The sequence below is a fragment of the Scylla paramamosain genome, chromosome 20, assembly GCF_035594125.1.
Source record: "Scylla paramamosain isolate STU-SP2022 chromosome 20, ASM3559412v1, whole genome shotgun sequence".
Taxonomy (NCBI): Eukaryota; Metazoa; Arthropoda; class Malacostraca; order Decapoda; family Portunidae; genus Scylla; species Scylla paramamosain.
Window position 1 is genome coordinate 20370089 of NC_087170.1, and position 14298 is coordinate 20384386.

At 38.9% G+C, this 14298-nt stretch overlaps 1 protein-coding gene and 1 long non-coding RNA gene across 6 annotated transcripts in view; one reads left to right on the forward strand and one right to left on the reverse strand.

Annotated features, from left to right (window-relative positions):
* Nucleotides 1-691: 691 nt before the first annotated feature.
* On the forward strand, nt 692-7032 carry LOC135110594 (uncharacterized). The gene is made up of 5 exons (XR_010273326.1): nt 692-797; nt 1882-2098; nt 2794-3025; nt 6268-6411; nt 6588-7032. It is a non-coding gene; the product is annotated as an uncharacterized LOC135110594 (long non-coding RNA).
* Nucleotides 2100-14298, reverse strand: part of LOC135110593 (nematocyst expressed protein 3-like) — a 51384-nt gene continuing 39185 nt past the window's right edge. Inside the window, exons 7-13 of one of the 5 annotated variants that reach the window (XR_010273322.1) lie at nt 13967-14206; nt 13663-13751; nt 11771-11947; nt 7316-7555; nt 7044-7109; nt 3815-3962; nt 2100-3611 (exon numbers count right to left, since the gene is read on the reverse strand). Coding sequence is in view for 1 of the 5 variants with exons in the window: in XM_064023074.1 (XP_063879144.1) it covers nt 5400-5509; nt 7044-7109; nt 7316-7487; nt 13663-13743 (429 nt within the window). In the remaining 4 variants the exon portion in view is untranslated. Of the gene's footprint in view, nt 3612-3814; nt 5510-7043; nt 7110-7315; nt 7556-11770; nt 11948-13648; nt 13752-13966; nt 14207-14298 lie in introns of all 5 variants that reach the window. The other 4 variants (XM_064023074.1, XR_010273324.1, XR_010273323.1 and 1 more) reach the window with 4 other exon arrangements.

The window sequence follows — 14298 nt, forward strand, 5'->3', positions numbered from 1 at the left end:
ACTTGAGTAATGTAGGGAAGATTTTTGGCAATAGTAATCTGGAAACTATTACAAGTAAAGAGTTCAAACTTGGTAAACTTAGAGAGAGAGAGAGAAATGGTAGTTGATCGAATTATTAGTAATCACGTTAGCGCCTAGTCAGTAAGGAAGCATTAAACAAATTTCACAAACTTATGGATTAGAAGTGATGGGTTGATGTACGCAATTTATTATGTGATACACTTTGACTGCCACATGTAAATCTATTGGCTAACAGCTTTCCTTGTCTTCTTATGTAATCTCTCTTCCTATCATTGGCTTGTTGCACACAACCTTGAGAGTCCCGCAGATTATTATTAGGACCACTGGAACAGGTGAGGCAGCTGTCTAATCTTCATATTTAGACAAGATTGTAAAACTCTGTATTTTGATCAGGAGGATATTTATGTACCTAGAAACCACAGGACTGGGTGGTAGAAAAGAATGAAATCACCTTGTTCATCTCAGCACTGGCTTCATATTAAGTTATAATGACGAACCGAGTTTCTGGCGGCGTCTGATGTTGTTGACCACCACAGTCAATATTCTGGAACTGGTTACAAAATGTTCACCGTCCACGTGAATGGTAATCATTTCTACAATGACAAAAGTCGAAATCAGTTTTGTGATGTAAGGTTCTAAGATCGAGGCCTCGCAGGTTCGATTATCTGTAATGAAACTATGAACTCAGTCCGAGACCAAGAAGCAGTCAGGCAGCATAGCCAGTAACCGGCAAGCAACCAGGAAGGCAGGTTCTGCGTCTTTCACTTCACCTTCAGGTAAATTTTTATTTTTATTTTTTTATGCAGTTTTGTATTTATGGTGGATAAGGTTAAATGCCTATTGAATTTACGGTGTTTTACGGAATTTCCTTTGTTTTCCTTCTCAAGGTGAAGGTGAACGAAAAAGTAGTGATTAACGAGTTAGAATGGCTGTGGTAGACGAACTGCTTTGCCTCGCCCTTGGCGGTGTCCTACCAAAGCTGAGCACGTGTTGTGGTTCTGCTACTCTAATTATCATGGAGATAGTAGAGGGATTGCAAATAGGTATATATAGCGGGTAAGGATGCTAGTAAACCAGTAAAATATGGATGGCGTAAGGAGAGGACAGCCTTAACTGCTAAGGGGAAAGGGGTGGCACAAAAAGGGACGGTGCCAGACGCGCCCAATGAAGCTCCTGACTCTAACAATGCTGTAGCTGTGTGTGTGTATTGATACTCATCTTCCAGCAGCATGGACTGGCACCTTGAATACATATCTGTTGTCTGTCAACTTATAATCTTTTCATCTACGCCAGCACTCCACTCCACTCCTCTTGATTATTCTTTATTTCACTGGTATTCTCCATGCTTTACTTTCTTTGTTTTAAGTCTGCCCACCTTAGTTAGTCTCACCGTGTTAATGCATTTTGTTTGCCATTCACGAGTAAAGTTCTATGCACAATGCAGAAGTGAAGGTGAGAGGAAAGAAAGCAGGCATAATTTTCAGGTGAATAAGAATGTTTCGGAAGAAACTGGAGATGGTGTGAAAGGCAACATGTATTAAGAACAGTACACTGAGAGAATGGTAGCATGTTGATTGAAGAGGATATTGCATGAAAGGAATGGGCATGGCAGTCAAAACTGTTGAATGCAGGAGAAAATCTGTAGGGTTCCTGGGATGATTGCATTAGGAAAGGAGCAGGACTTGTGTGTGTTTAGTTAAGCAAGTCATTGACCACACACGAATTACAGGAGACATTAAAGGAGATAAACAGTGGCAAGGCATATGTGGATGACTGTGCAGTTGAGTATTTTAAGATCGGCTTAGTGACTTATTGAGCTGTGTATTACTTCATGAACAGTATTATGGTACTTATTTACAGGACAAATGCAACTGGGGACACTGAAGACTGCTGCTGCTTTGAAGAGAGGAGAGAATCTGCACAACTTGTCAGCCATTAGCAAGGAAGAATGAACCACAACAGACATCTTGGCCATCATTACAAATAAGGTTTAAGACAGCGAGATGAGATGTGCAGTTCTCCTCCTTGCAGTTTCCCTACAGCTTCATCATGCATATTAAGGATTATTATATTCTTGGTAAGAAATATGTTTATTATAAAGAACCTCAAATTACATAAGAACCACTGATGTTAGCGTAGGCATTCACATCATTCATTACTTGGTACATCTGTGATATGTTTACAGTTTAGTAGAGCCCACCTTGGCAAGTGGATAAGCCAGGATAGGCTGGCACTCAGCCGTGCACCCATCTCTGCCTAGAAAACCAGTTTCAGACAAACAAAACTGGTTGTCACTGCAGTGGTCAGCCTCAGAATCAGGAGAATCATATATTAAAATAGCAGCCAGGTAACGAGTAATGTCTAGGGAAAAATTTATTGTTGCAGACAGTAGAGCCATATCTTAGGATATCTTAGTACCAATAATAGATAATCCATCTTTTCTGCTATATTATTTGTCAGCTGTGTGGTATGTAAAGATGCTGAGGCATCTGTAGTGTGGAGTGAGCAAGAGACATATTAGCGTGTAATATGATTAGGGGTCATACTGTGGCTCTTTGCTACATATACACAACATGACCCCAATAATATACTTGTAAGTTTCAGTATCTCTAAGTTTCAGTATCTCTCTGTCTGTCTCTTGCAACTCACCACACTGCCTGTTTACACAAGTCCCTACCACACAAAAATATCAGCATTTCCTTTGGTCAGTGTCACCACACCAGTGACACTAATCAAGTTAAGGGACAACTGGTATTTCTTGTATTGTTGCAGATACATGGATACTATAGTCTGCTGTTCAGCAAGCCAAGACTGCCTAGGCACAGATTGCACCTTTTAACATATACTACAAGAGACTCAATGCTACTACCTCAGACCAAGGGACTGTTTATGAAGAGATCTCAACTCAAAGGAGGAGGAGACTTGGCCATGAAGTTAATTACTGAATTGAGCTGAAACATCCTTATCTCTATTTCAAGAGGAATGTTACTCGGACCAAAAAGTAGTAAGCAACAAATATGTTTACTTATCACACTTCACCAAACCATAGTCATGGCAGAATAGAGAGAGAGATTCTTGGAGTGTAAACATAAGGATCAGGCCTGTCATAAGGGTAGAAAACTCTCTGGATACAATCTTTTTGCTGCCTGGTAGTATGTTAGAATACATGAACTGATATGCTTGCTGAACAGTCCACAATGTCAGCAAATGAAGGTGTGATCTGACAAGTGCATTGCTCCAACTCCATCCTCCATAGCACATCCTCTCATCAGCTGCTCCAAATGACAAAGTGTGATGATAGCAATGCCTCAGACTTCAAGGCTGCACGAGGCTGCAAACTTTTGTCCAGTAATTTACCTGGCTGCACATTTTTGCCCTGTGTAGTAAGGATGATACTGCAGACCATTTCCACCTTGCCTGTGGTGGTGTTTTCAGTAAAATGACAAGCTTTTTACTCTACAGGACAAAACCACATGGGCGAGCAAATTCAGGGACAAAACTTCAATCCTGCAGCTTCGTGTGGTCTTGAGGTACTGAGGGAGTTCAAAGGCAGGTTGTAACTCCATTGGTCAATGCTGTAGAATCCACATCTGCAACAAAATACAACTAAATCAACATATAGGTATTACATAAAATACATGCAATATTTGACAGAAAACTATCCATCTTTCATTATTCTCACTCTCACAACACACCACAGACTCACAGGATGTCTCTGACAGTGTTTATGTTTACATACCACAGCCCCCAGCCACACAGAAGCAGTTGCTTCATAGATCGGTCGCTCACTGACCTTTGGAGTTCCTGATATATTTGTGTGGTATGGTTTTTGTGTGTATCTGAATCACAGCCAATGCCACGCAACTGTGCTCTTCCATCAGTCTCAAGGCTTCTTATCTCTTCTCAAGTGCTCTGCAGGTCTTGATGCTCCTCCATCACTCCTGGAAAACATTGTTAGTATTATTCATCACCACCTTCCTCAGCAACCTTAAGAAACATTGCAAAAAGCAATGCTAATATTTATTTAAGGCAATTAAATCTAAAGCTTATTTATCATCAATCCTCACACCCCACTCTCCATGACAGAATGAAGAGGGCCTGCCTGCATGCTCCTGTATGTAAAGAAACTGTGGTGGTGATACACATTGGGATGTATGAGAGAGAGAGAAGCAGCGTGCTTAAAAATGTGTAGAGATTGTGTAATATATATATAGTGGACAGACATACTGTGTTATATATATATTTACAGAATTCAGTCCCTAACCACACAAAATTTCAATAGCTCCTTTGGTCTGTCTCCTTTACAACTTGCCACACCACAGACCAGAGGTTCTCAGTCTTTGTTTAGTGGTGCACTAATGATATATCTTGGACCAACTCTACTGTCACATTTAGTGTATACCTATCTATGAAAATTACATGGCACACAGTTTGAGAATCACTGCCATAAACCCATAATAAGCCTCCTATCTCTCAGCAGACCCAGCCTGTGTATAGTAGTCCCCAACCACATGAATATATCAGTAGTTCTTCAATCAGTCTCTCGCACCAATCTGTGGTATGGTGAGTGATTATCCAAGGAGCTACCAATATTTTTTGTGGTTAGGGACTTGTGTAAACAGGCTAGATATGCTGAGAGGAGAGAGATCAATTATGTTGCAGCAAGGCAAGAATTTCTGGCTTATTATGGGCTGCAATTTGTCCCTTTCATCATAATGTAGGAAGTGGTAAAATACTACCATGAAGCAAGAGATATTGAATTTGAAGAGGTAGCCAACTCAAAGGAGGAATGAGACCTGGGGCATGAAGATATTAAAGAAATTAACTAAAACTTCCTTTCTCTGAAGTTCTTTCGTCTTATTTCAAGAGGAAAGGAATGTTATTCAAAGCAAAAGTGTGGCAAGCCTGATGTAGATTTGTACTTCCAAAACTTATACATATATACTTCCAGAATTTCTACATCACACTTCACCAAAGCCACAATTTAGTATATGGGAGTGTTGCAACAGGAGAGAGAGAGAGAGAGAGAGGTGCAAGCCACTTCAGCAAATCTAATATCATTTCTTTCTTCTAGTTATCCATTATCATGAATGCACTGTCTTAAACAAATAATAAAATAAGATAAATCAGCACCGACATTAATGTGTAGACAATATGGTTAATGTTAACTGAAGGCAAGGTAAGCAAAGGCAAGGGATGAGAAGTTCTGTTTTTCAAGCTTGTGGCAGTTCTCATAAGGGGACTTAATTGCAAAGCTTATCTGTGAGTAAAACTAGTCAAATATTCCAAACCAAATGTATCAAGACGAGTCAAAATCAATCACTCCCAGCTAGCCTATTAACATGGAGTCACTTTTTTCTTTCTGCTGAGCAGAGGGTTCATCCCAACTTGGAGGTTAGGAATCTTACAGAGGAGGGGAAGGAAAGGGAGGACAGATGAAGCTTCTCTGGGATGAAGTTGGGCAGCTGTAGCAGACCCTGGGCAGTCACTGCAAGAGAGGACAAATGGTATCAATGAATACTTTTCTTGATTTTGTTATTTGAGACTAAGATGTTACCTGATTTTTCCTGTCTGTGATTGCTGCCATTTTTATACATATGAATTTCATTGATTTATTCCTGTATGAACATTTTCTGACATGTATTTGACTGCAGTATTGCATAACAATAAAGGAGAAGGTTAAATTAGATTAACGGATACATTGAAATCCTGGCTACATGAATAACTTTTGTAGGTGAATAAATTGATGTTTAATGTGGTGAATAATATTTAAGTATAGCTGACTTTCAAGGATAAAAGGTATTAAAGTCACCCTACTGCATGCCACGGTTTACAAAGTTGTTGTTAGTTCCTAGTGTCAAAATATGTGAGTGCATGATAAGGAGGGATGCGGGAGAGGCAGCCTCGGACATTGCTAACGGTATGTTAGGAGTGGTTAGTAACCAAATGCGAGTCCAAGAGTTACTAATATTACAAAACCTAACCTTACCAAACCTGCCATCAAGTACTCCTGGGGCTGTCCCTTTCTCACCCACCTCATATTATTAACTAACACTTACCTTCTCATGTATGCATCCCTATTAGTTATAATATTATTTTTCTTCAAATTCTTATGTTAACTATTGATAATGATATTCATATTTCCATCAGAAGAAAAATTTGGCACATTACCATTTAATGGGTGAAAAGCAGGGAATCTGCATCACTAAATCATAGAAATTCTGAATTAGGATCATAATATTGCAGGCAATAGTGGGTATCCCCCTCAAGCCCCATCTCATGGTACCCTTGAGCAACCCCATCACTGATGAAGAGCAGATACAACAGGGACCATGCGCAAACTAGGGTCACTGTTGAGCAGACCAACAGGATGGTGACTAGTCGTTTCAGGTAATGAAAGTAACACCTCTTCCTCTCCAAAAATAGTAACATGTAGAGTAAAACCTGCCATTGAAATCATGAAACATTTATAAACATTTCATTCTTGTTATAGAAGTATGATATACTTTGTAGATACTCCTTTATAAATAATGAATCCTCTTGTAGTAAGAAATCTCACTTCACAGGTGCCTGAACTCTTCTGTAGGTATCTTTCAATACAAACCCATCAAGTGTGTGAAAATACTTAATGTTTGCCTGCTCCTACACAACCGCTGCATCAAGCAGGATATTCCTGTTCCTGATGAAGTATGTACTTGTCACTATTTCTCTGGTAATTGACAGGATATATGAATATCATGGAAATTAGATGTAACCGAGTACAGTCATGAGTGTTGTTACACTTGTTGTTAGGGTAATGAAGTTTGTCAGATGTGTACCAACATTTAACAAAAATAAACATGTTTTTCCCCTACAAAGGTGTCTTTAAGGCATGCATTATGGTTTGGGCTTGTTTTGGATCGTCAAAATGCTAAATGTCACACTACATCACTATTCCTCTCATACAATATAAACTTTAAACAAATGGAAGGGTTAGATTCCAACACCTAAATCTCTCAGACGCTCACAAAAGTCTACCTTACAGCTACCACCTCTTGAGGATGAAGTGGTGCTCCATGCTGATACCAATCCTGCTGTGGTGCAGAATTCTGCAGCAAGAAATCATACAAAACTTATTCTAGAAATGAAGTAAGGAAGTCAGGTATCATTTACCTGTGTCAGTAATCATGTAATGAGTGAAATAATGGATTTCCATCTTCAGCAATTTAAATGCCTGAGAGATGTATTCCTCAAAAAAATAAAATAAATAAAAAAAATAAATAAAAAGTCAAAGTAGTAAGAACAACAGACTTACTGGCAGGAGGTTTGTGCCTTCTGCTTGCCTTGGATGCAGCAGTTGGGCAGGGTGCAGCAACTGGGTTAGGTGCTGCAGCTGGCTGTGATGGAGCAGCTGGGTGTGGTGGAGCAGCTGAATTGGGTGCAAAAGCTAGGTGGGGTGCATCCGCTGGCTGGGGCGCTGGAAGTGGCTGCAAAAATACCACTGGCTGAAGGTGCCTGTGGAGCTGGATGTGGGGCTGCACCTGGATTCAGTATACTGAAGTAACAATGTAAAAATTAGGGTCAAATAAATTGTCTGCTAATGTTCTCTGGGATGAAGTTGGGCAGCTGTAGCAGGCCCTGGGCAGTCACTGCAGGAGAGCACAAATGGTATCAATGAACAAACCTTAGCAATGTACAGCTACTTTAATAGTGATGTGTGTATGTAGATCATATACAAATTAGGAAATAGACTAAGAAACTGCCTTACATAAAGAGATTAAAGAAGAAATAAGGATGTGAAAAGAGGAAGTAATTGTATTACTGTGCTTTTATATCTGAACCATTTTGTAGAATATGAAACAATTACTTGCTGCAACTTTACGTCCATGTGAAGCAAGCACAGGTCATCTATTCCTTGAGTTGCCCGTCTGGTGTTGGCACACGAAAGAAAGTAATATTCATGAATGATATTTGAGTAACTTTTCTTGATTTTGTTATTTGAGACTAAGATGTTACCTGATTTTTCCTGTCTGTGATTGCTGCCATTTTTATACATGATATGAATTCCATTGATTTATTCCTGTATGAACATTTTCTGACATGTATTTGACTGCAGTATTGCATAACAATAAAGGAGAAGGTTAAATTAAATTAACGGATACATTGAAATCCTGGCTACATGAATAATTACGTATTTAGTACAAGGAAATACTTGAACACACTGCAGTTCTACACCTCTCGACTATATTAACTCAACAAGCTGTAGTGGAAGGGTTAGGAGATTTCAAGGTTGTTTCATGACTAGTGAATTTATACCAATAATGTTAGAAAAAAGAAATATTATAAGAACTCAATCTGAAGAACTCTGTGGCCTTGAAAATTGTCCCAATGAAAACCCAAAGCCTTACTGATGGCGTTGCATAGGGTAGAATAGAAGTCATTAATATCCAGGGGTTCCCTAGGCCAACTGTGGGGGTCAAGAAAATGTTAGTAGAGATAATAGCATATGGTATTCTTCACTATTCAAAATCAACTTCCAGGTTTCACAAAAGCTATACTAGTCAGTAGGCCAAGGCATGTGTGGAGTATGATTTCAAAAGACACCAAAGACTGCACAAACTGAGTGGTCGTGAAGTTTGTACACAAAATTTTTCTATTCTTATGGTTATTTCTACTCAGTGAAATGGTATAAAGTTACTTCATTGAATTAATGTGTGTCATGCTGTTACTGATAATTAAGATTTAAAGGAAAAAAAATTCTCAATATGTTTTAGAAAGAAATTTAAGCAGGAATAAGCGTCCGCATTCTTGAACATCTCGGCTGTTCATGTTCATCTCAGCTACTTCTGTGTGTGTGTGTGTGTGTGTGTGTGTGTGTGTGATATCCCTATTTGTTTGCTTCAGTAACCTTTAATGAATACAGTAAAAAAAAAAAAAAAGAAAACTTTTATCACCATGACTGTCATCACTAGTCAGCAGCAACAAGCAGCATCATATACGAGTACTTTGGTCCTTTGGAGGTTGTTTGTGATAACATACAATATCCATTCTGAAATAAGAAACATAGGATAGTTAAGATAAAGGCTCCTCCCCAGGAATAACAAGGTGACAGTACAGATGGTCAACACACAAGACACAGAACATGTCAGGCCATCAGGCATGAAACATCACATGTCCTAAGGTGACCTCTGCATCTGGTCAAAAGGAATATTGGTAAAATCAGTGTCCTCATAAGCACGAAATCTTGTGGGTGAAAATAGGATGTTCGCATTTTATAACAAACTCTATTTGTGAAAAGGATGAAAACAGCACTTCAGAATTATATAACAAATTCTAACTCCCACGATCATCAGTCTGTTGTTTCTTCTCCCTTTCAAAATCTATACCTTGCAAAACTCCTAATCATACTAATAAATAATCACCACCCGTCTTTCTTTAGTTTAATTTCTTCTCTCTTCCTTCAGTGGACAGGGAGGCAAAGATAATATCCTGTTCAATAGCATATGCATACTGGCTGCCAAGCAACACACACACATACAAAAAAACTCAGATAAGAAATAGTTTTCTTATCACCTTAAAATACCCAAAAAAACTCACCCAAACACTAAAAACATCAAACTACACATCCAAAACACTCAAAACACCACACATCACCTTAAAATACCCAAAAAAAAACTCACCCAAACACTAAAAACATCAAAAACACTCAAAACAGCCTAGAATACCCGTAAAACTCACCCAAACACACTAAAAAAAATCCAACACACAATTAAAACACTCTCAACACCCCAAATTACCCACAAAACTCACCAAAACACTCAAAACATCCATATCACATCCAAAGCACCCCAAAACTCATTCAAACACTACAGAATATGTCTAAAACACATCAAAAATGCACCCAGTACACACTCAAATACACCCGAAAGACTGCAGACACACCCAAAACACTTAAATCATCCAAAATAAACCCAAAACAAACTCACAACACCTCAATATATCCCAAAAACACTCGAAAATATACTCAAAATACACCACAAGACTAAAAATAAGTAAAATACACCTAAAAACATCTTAAGCCACACTTTAAACATCCGAAATTCACCCAAAACATACATATATATAACAAAATATACATCCTAAACACACCAAAACACCCAGAGAACACACTCCAAACACGCGCGACATTAAATGCACTCAAAACACACGAAATATTAGAGAAAGACAGGGTAGGGACACTAACCTAACATTACCTTCTTGGTATTTACTCGTTATGCCTCCTCCTCCCCCTCCATTTCTCTACTTTTTCTCCTACTACTACTACCTATACACCTGAGTTTGGAAACAGCTGGAAAACACTGGAAATTACGGTAAATATTGACGAGGAGACACTGGAGCCGAGCGAGTCCCGGATCTTTGTTTTGCCTCCGCCTCCTCCTCTTCCATTTCTCCTTATTTCTTTCTTCTCCTCCTTCATTTCTCTTATTTTCTAATTTCTACTACAACTATCAACATGCCTGAGTTCGGAAACAGCTGTAAACACCAGGGAAATACTGGAAATTAAGGTAAATATTGAGGAGACACTGGAGCAGACCGAGTCCTGGATCCTTGATGACGTCACAGGCGCCCTGCCGCCGCCCCGCTGCCATACGTACGTACGTAACGTATTTAATTTTGAAATTGACCCCTAGAAAAAATGAAGCTAGGCTCGAATGCATTATATATTCTGACTTGACAATTACTTTAATTAATATTCACAATATTAAAACATCTCCAGCCTGTGTAGTTATAAAGAAATATTATATGAAATATGGAAAAAGTGTTGTAACCTTTGACATCATTAAAAACACTGAAAAGTCTACCCATTTCACTTTATACCGGTAATAAAACACTTTAAAAAATCTGAACTATTTTATGAAGCATTGCAAAGTTGGTTACAAACTGAAATAGAGGAATAAAAAATACAAAAAATGACAAAATCATCACTTTTAACGGGATCGTAAGCCTATTCAAAGTCCACATACTTAACTCAACAGTAACGCAAAACACTTTAAACATCATAAACGATTTTTTAAAGCAATAAAATCCTCACTAAAGCCTCAAATAAAAAAGCCGACAGCCGTGTTGGGTAAATATCACCGTATAAACCGCCCTTTATTTACGCGAAAAACAACAGCAAATTCAGCACATTTACTTAACTGAAGTAAGAAAAACACTTCAAAAGCAACGAAATATTTTTAGAATCCATAAAATCTTACTATACAAGCCAAATAAAGTAATTCAGAAAAATAAAAATAAATATTGGAATCGACAAGCTGGAACAGGCAGCAATCCATCATGGCGGTGAGCTCAGAGGGGGAGCCGGCTGCCATATTACCTCAATTATTCCTTCATGACAACAAAACCAGGCAATGGCGGATATATCTGACCAGCGGATATGAAGGCTAGACATGTGGCTCTATCTTGTGACACGTTAGGCTTACAATAATTGAGAGATGAAGCAAATAATGGCTGAAAACACTGACGCCCAGACTCTGCCTCCGCTGATGGTTTGTTTACATTTTGACGATCTTTCAATATTTTCCTAAATCTCAAATTATTTCTAGACTCAGATGTAAATAAAATCTAAAAATAAATCAACGACCTCAAAAATATCTAAAAAACGAATAAGAAAGTCTAAATAAACGAATAAAAGACTACAATACAAGGAGGAGGGTGTTGCAGTGAAGGCAGTAAAACTGACAGAGGAGGCTGGCACCGCTGGACTTACCTTACATACTCGTGCCTCTCCTGTGCTTCTTGGCGGTGCTCGGTGCAGGAAGAAGCTCTCGGGAATACGGAAACACTGGTTAATAAAGCGTGTGGGGCAAGATTGACCAGTGCTGCCCAAAACACTGTATCCAGCCAGCAAACTGCCTTCCCTCCCCCACACCACCTGTCACTGGTCCTTCAACAAACACAAAAGTTGACATGTTATCAATTGATATGTCAAATAATATAAATATCCTCACTTCCCTTTCCCCACGAAAACTTCACTCACTGCTGTACCGTGTCACCGCCGCTAACACAAACGAGCGCAGGACAGGCACAACTTAAACGCTCCTCTCTCTCTCTCTCTCTCCGCAACGGTTTCTCAAGTACACATGATTACCAGGGGTTTCAAGGGTTTCTTCTGTTAATAAAGTACAAAATGTAGATCTGTCACTAGAACTGTAATAAACACCCTTAAAAAATCGTGTCACTTCAATTACAGCTTTTTAAAAGCATTTCTCCTGTTAGTAATGTTGAAATGATGTTAATTTCTCACTAGAATCTTAAAAACATCCTTGAAAACCCGTGCTACTACTGAGAGAGAGAGAGAGAGAGAGAGAGAGCTTTTGTAGGTGAATAAATTGATGTTTAATGTGGTGAATAATATCTAAGTATAGCTGACTTTCAAGGATAAAAGGTATTGAAGTCACCCTACTGCATGCCACGGTTTACAAAGTTGTTGTCAGTTCCTTGTGTCAAAATATGTGAGTGCATGATAAGGAGGGATGCGGGAGAGGCAGCTTCTGACATTGCTAACAGTATGTTAGGAGTGGATAGTAACCAAATGCGAGTCCAAGAGTTACTAATATTACGAAACCTAACCTTACCAAACCTGCCATCAAGTACTCCTGGGGCTGTCCCTTTCTCACCCACCTCATATTATTAACTAACACTTACCTTCTCATGTATGCATCCCTATTAGTTATAATATTATTTTTCTTCAAATTCTTATGTTAACTATTGATAATGATATTCATATTTCCATCAGAAGAAAAATTTGGCACATTACCATTTAATGGGTGAAAAGCAGGGAATCTGCATCACTAAATCATAGAAATTCTGAATTAGGATCATAATATTGCAGGCAATAGTGGGTATCCCCCTCAAGCCCCATCTCATGGTACCCTTGAGCAACCCCATCACTGATGAAGAGCAGATACAACAGGGACCATGCGCAAACTAGGGTCACTGTTGAGCAGACCAACAGGATGGTGAATAGTCGTTTCAGGTAATGAAAGTAACACCTCTTCCTCTCCAAAAATAGTAACATGTAGAGTAAAACCTGCCATTGAAATCATGAAACATTTATAAACATTTCATTCTTGTTATAGAAGTATGATATACTTTGTAGATACTCCTCTATAAATAATGAATCCTCTTGTAGTAAGAAATCTCACTTCACAGGTGCCTGAACTCTTCTGTAGATCTTTCAATACAAACCCATCAAGTGTGTGAAAATACTTAATGTTTGCCTGCTCCTACACAACCGCTGCATCAAGCAGGATATTCCTGTTCCTGATGAAGTATGTACTTGTCACTATTTCTCTGGTAGTTGACAGGATATATGAATATCATGGAAATTAGATGTAACCGAGTACAGTCATGAGTGTTGTTACACTTGTTGTTAGGGTAATGAAATTTGTCAGATGTGTACCAACATTTAACAAAAATAAACATGTTTTTCCCCTACAAAGGTGTCTAAGTCATTATGGTTTGGGCTTGTTTTGGATCGTCAAAATGCTAAATGTCACACTACATCACTATTCCTCTCATACAATATAAACTTTAAACAAATGGAAGGGTTAGATTCCAACACTTAGATCTCTCAGACGCTCACAAAAGTCTACTTACAGCTACCACCTCTTGAGGATGAAGTGGTGCTCCATGCTGATACCAACCCTGCTGTGGTGCAGAGGGGTCAATGTGAACCATGCAGAATTCTGCAGCAAGAAATCATACAAAACTTATTCTAGAAATGAAGTAAGGTAGTCAGGTATCATTTACCTGTGTCAGTAATCATGTAATGAGTGAAATAATGGATTTCCATCTTCAGCAATTTAAATGCCTGAGAGATGTATTCCTCAAAAAATAAATAAATAAATAAATAAAAAAAATAAAAAATAAAAAGTCAAAGTAGCAAGAACAACAGACTTACTGGCAGGAGGTTTGTGCCTTCTGCTTGCCTTGGATGCAGCAGTTGGGTAGGGTGCAGCAACTGGGTTAGGTGCTGCAGCTGGCTGTGATGGAGCAGCTGGGTGTGGTGGAGCAGCTGAATTGGGTGCAAAAGCTAGGTGGGGTGCATCCGCTGGTTGGGGCGCTGGAAGTGGCTGCAGAAATACCACAGGCTGAAGGTGCCTGTGGAGCTGGATGTGGGGCTGCACCTGGATTCAGTATACTGAAGTAACAATGTAAAAATTAGGGTCAAATAAATTGTCTGCTAATGTTCTGCAAAAATACAAGGCATTTCATTATGATATTATTTGACTG